This window comes from Haliaeetus leucocephalus, unplaced genomic scaffold (assembly GCF_000737465.1).
Source record: "Haliaeetus leucocephalus isolate CR32 unplaced genomic scaffold, Haliaeetus_leucocephalus-4.0 Scaffold325, whole genome shotgun sequence".
Classification (NCBI taxonomy): domain Eukaryota; kingdom Metazoa; phylum Chordata; class Aves; order Accipitriformes; family Accipitridae; genus Haliaeetus; species Haliaeetus leucocephalus.
The window spans coordinates 21,981-26,179 of NW_010972761.1; the positions used below are offsets into that span (position 1 = coordinate 21,981).

General features: G+C 68.8%; 2 protein-coding genes across 2 annotated transcripts in view; one reads left to right on the forward strand and one right to left on the reverse strand.

Moving 5' to 3' along the window:
* Positions 1-3,398, reverse strand: part of MCM7 (minichromosome maintenance complex component 7) — a 3,777-nt gene extending 379 nt beyond the window's left edge. The window contains exons 1-10 of the mRNA XM_010571405.1: positions 3,330-3,398; positions 3,115-3,252; positions 2,484-2,633; positions 2,287-2,401; positions 2,055-2,186; positions 1,695-1,778; positions 1,216-1,609; positions 926-1,009; positions 659-827; positions 21-130 (exon numbers count right to left, since the gene is read on the reverse strand). Of these exons, the coding sequence (XP_010569707.1) occupies positions 21-130; positions 659-827; positions 926-1,009; positions 1,216-1,609; positions 1,695-1,778; positions 2,055-2,186; positions 2,287-2,401; positions 2,484-2,633; positions 3,115-3,252; positions 3,330-3,386 (1,433 nt within the window). The 5' untranslated portion in view covers positions 3,387-3,398. The remainder of the gene's footprint in view (positions 1-20; positions 131-658; positions 828-925; positions 1,010-1,215; positions 1,610-1,694; positions 1,779-2,054; positions 2,187-2,286; positions 2,402-2,483; positions 2,634-3,114; positions 3,253-3,329) is intronic.
* Positions 3,399-3,986: 588 nt separating this feature from the next.
* Positions 3,987-4,199, forward strand: part of AP4M1 (adaptor-related protein complex 4, mu 1 subunit) — a 3,004-nt gene continuing 2,791 nt past the window's right edge. Inside the window, exon 1 of the mRNA XM_010571411.1 lies at positions 3,987-4,135. Within this exon, the coding sequence (XP_010569713.1) occupies positions 3,987-4,135 (149 nt within the window). The remainder of the gene's footprint in view (positions 4,136-4,199) is intronic.

Consider the following 4,199-nt stretch of genomic DNA (forward strand, 5'->3'; position numbering starts at 1 on the left):
CCTCTGTGTCCCCTGCTCACCGGCTCTGCTGTCCCTTGTCCCCCAGCAGCGAGTCCTTCGACATCTCCATGAGCCTCATGGCCTCGTTCACATCCTCTTTCTCCACCACGTCCACCAGCCGCAGCCGGGCCTGTGGGAGCAGGGGGGGGTTAGCAGCAACTGGGAGCCCCCAGGGCAGCCCCTGGCACCCTCTGACATCACGCAGGGGCTCCCAACACTCCTCGCTGCCCCCCGAGACCACTGGAAGCCCCTCCAGTGCGCTGCCCCCATCCTGGGGGGTTGCTGCCAGCCAGCTCCGGAAAGGGATGAGGACAAGAGTGGAGCTTGGAGGCGGCCCCCAGCTGGCTGTGCCCTAGGAAGGGACAGGAGGGGACACCGGCCCACGCTGGTCGTGCCCCGGGGGCTCTGGAAGTGCTGCCTCGGCAGTAGACGCCGCACACACACTACCTGCACAAACAGCACTTTGGGGCCCCTGGGGCTTGCGGAGGAGAAGGGGCGGGTTGGACGGGGATACTCTCCCAGCTAACACCCTGCTTTAGCTCATCTTCTCCTGCCTAGTCCTACCCAGTCAGGCCCCTCTAGCCCCTGCCCAGCTCCGCGGGTCCCACGCTGCCACACACACCCCTCCCTGCCCATCCCTGCCTGCGCCGGGGCTCACCAGGGCAGTGGCCAGGCGGAGGATGCCCAGCAAGGTGCGCGCCGAGGTGTAGGTCGTGTCCTTGCTGGCCCATGCCTCCTTCCGCATCTCCACGTAGGCGGCCGTGATGTAGTCGGCCAAAGCCTCCGGCACCACCGGCTGCTTCCGCTTGCACATGGCAATGTAGCGCCTGGGGGACGGGCAGGGTGAGGGGACAGCGGGGAGGGGGGGGGACAGCGGGGATGGGGGGGGACACGGGCGACAGCAGCCTCTTGCGGCCTCTCTTACCTCATCAGCTTCATGTCGAGCTGCTGGAAGGAGCAGGGGGGCTGGCGGCTGTGCTGGTGCACATAGGTGATGTGCTGGGCCAGGCTGTGGGGCAGAGAGGGGCTGGCAGCGGGGCCAAGGCTACCCCACGACTACCAGCCCGGCCCCATGGCTCTCGTGGAGGTCCCACGCTCCCTCTAGCCCAGCCCCGTGGCCTCCACTGCAGCCCCTCACATGCTCCGTGGGCTCCCCCCAGCCCCATACACGCCCCGGGGCACCCCTCGGCTGTCCCCACCGCTCCCCCCACTCACCGCAGGTCGTTGTCGCGGTCAGGGCGGTCCTGGATGAGCCAGAGCAGGTCAAAGCGGGAGAGGAGGGCGGCAGGCAGCTGGATGTTGTGCTCCAGGCTGCGCTTGGGGTTGTAGCGGCCGTAGGCAGGGGTGGCGGCGGCCAAGATGGCGCAGCGGGCGTTGAGGGTGGCCAGCACGCCCGCCTTGGCGATGGAGATGCTCTGCTGCTCCATCACCTCATGGATGGCCGTGCGGTCGGCCTCCAGCATCTTGTCAAACTCGTCGATGCAGCAGACGCCCCGGTCGGCCAGCACCAGCGCACCCCCCTCCAGCGCCAGCTCCCCCGTCAGCGGGTCCCGCAGCACGGCCGCCGTCAGCCCCACGCCCGAGGAGCCCCGGCCTGTCGTGTACTGGCCTGGGGGCAGAGGGGAGCGGCGGGGTGAGGGGGGGGCGCAGGCACCCTGCCCACCCACACCCTCCCCCAGGAGCCTGGTACTCACTGCGGGGTGCCAGGCGGTCGATGTAGGACAGGAGCTGCGACTTGGCCACACCGGGGTCACCCATGAGGCAGATGTTGATGTTTCCTGGGGGGGGGGGAAGCAGGGGGCGAGTCCGCGGGGGGCAAATCTGCTCCCTCTGTGCCACTTTGCTCCTGTCCCAAATCCCTCAGCAGCAGCCGCTGATTCTCTCCGTGGCCCCGCAAGGCCAACCCCATCCCCCAAAACCTGCCTGCGTGAAGCGGGAGGCCCTGATCCCGAACCTTCCGGACCCTTGGCTGATCTCAGACAGCCAAACCTTCCCACGGGAGAGGGAGGCACCCCCGGCAAAGGCTCCCACCCCAGCACGGTGCGCAGCCTCACCTCGGATCTTCATGCCGTGGGGGTTGCGATCCACGCCGCCCACCAGCAGCAGGAGCAGCGCCTTCTTCACATCCTCGTGGCCGTAGATCTCGGGGGCGATGGAGGAGGCCAGCTTGTCATAGAAGTCCTCCTCTGCGAAGGTGGCGAGAGGGAAGCTGCCGTGGGGCAGGCCCAGGCCCTGCTTGCCGTCCGTCCGCCAGCTGGGCACGTCCCGTGTGCCCGATGGCCTCACCTGTGATCTGCCGGAGCTCCTCCTCGCTCAGGTCCCCAGCCCCCGACTCGTCCTCCTCGCTCTTGTTCATCTTCACGATGCAGTGGGCCTCCAGGTAGGTCTCAGAGAGCAAGCCCTGTGGGAGAAGAGGGCAGCAGCAGGTTGGGGGCAGCTGTGGGTGCCTGCCATAGCCCCCCGTCCACCGCCGCGGTGCTTGCCTGGGCCATCTGGCGGAAGCCGGTCTTCAGCAGGGGCAGGAAGACGCCGGTGACGCTGACGTGGTCCCCGGGCTGGGCCAGGCGCGTGTTCTCCCCGTGCACAGCCACGCTGATGGAGCGGGGAAGGTGTCCCACTGGCACCTGGTCGGTCTGCGGGGACAGACGGGGCTGGGGACCCGCAGCACCTGGGGGCATCACCAGACTCTCTCCCCATCCCCGAACCACCCTTGCACCAGTATGGACTGGGGCAGACTGGATAGGACAGAGCCATGCGGACGTATCGCCTCCTCATCTCCGGCGGTGACGCTGACCCGGGGGTGGGATGTGTTGGCCAGGGGAGGAGTATCCTCCCCCACCCCATGCTGGGGAAGCTGCAGGGGGGGGAGACTGGGGCCAATCTGGGGCTCCCCGACCTGAAACCATTGCGGCCCCCGAGCTCTGCGAGACCCTGGGGAGGTGACACGGCGGTGCTGCGCCACTGCTGTCACCTCCCCGATGGAGCCAGACTGTCCCCAGAGGACGGCAGGGACGGGGAGGAGGCCCAGGAGAGACAGGACCCTCCAGTTGCGGCTGGGGCTCACGGAGACACCCCAAGGTCCTGCCCCCCGCCCTCCCCCCCCCCCCCCCTCACATGCTCCTGCATCTTCAGCTCCTGGAACTTGATGAACTTGGAGCCGCGGCTCTGCAGGTAGAGCCGCCCTCCCGAGCGGTTCGTCTGGCACTCGCGGCTTGGGCACATCAGCAGCGGCATGAAGGTGGGCGACTGGATCTGGGGAGAGCCGAGGGGGTGGGCTCGGGCCGACCGGGGCCCCTGCGCCTGCCCCAGCGCCCTTCTGCCACACTTACGGGCTGGTAGGTCTCGGCCCCGCACTGGTCGCAGCTGTAGGTGGCCACCACCATCATGGGCTTGACCTCGGTGACGCGGGTGACGATGCCGCGGACAGTCACCAGCTTGCCGATGCAGTCGGCCCTGACGTCGCGGACCACACGGGCTTTGGCGGTGGAGGGGGCCTTGAAGTACAGCTCGCTGGGGACCGGGGGGACAGAAAGGGCTAGGGTTAGCAGGCAGGCAGCTGAGGCAGGGATAGGAACGGGGGATGAAGGAGCAGGAGAGGGTTGGATTTGGGGGCAGCACACGGGAACAGAAGGGGGTCCCCGGGGGAGGCAGGGACTTGGCGACGCGGGTTAGAGAGGAGACGGGGCTCCCCGGGCAGCAGGGCCGGGGTCAGAGGGGGACGCGGTCCCCCTCACACTCACAAGCGCCGCAGCAGCTCCGGGGGGTACTGATTCTGGGGGCTGCGGGTGTCCCCCGCATCCCGGCCCCGCTGCTCCAGCAGCAGCCGGTGCTCGATGTACACGTCCAGCACGTCCTTGCGGGACACCTGGGGACACAGGGACATCGGAGGAGGGGAGGACGTCAGAGGGGGCTGCTGGGGCACACCGCCGCCCCCCACCCACCTGGGGAGCCCCCACCTCGCGCTCCTTGTAGAGCGGCAGCAGCTCATGGACGGCGTCGGCGAAGAGGCGGCTGTAGCGCTTGGCGTTGTCGCAGACGGCCTCGGCCAGTTCGGGGTCGTCCTCGGCCACGTCGTCCAGCGCCACGTACAGTGCCACGCGCTCCCGGTGCGCCAGCGCCGTCTGGGGGGAGGGGGGTACGAGGCGATCTGGGGACCCCAAATCGGCCCAGCGGGGACAGGGCAGGAAGGGACCCCAACC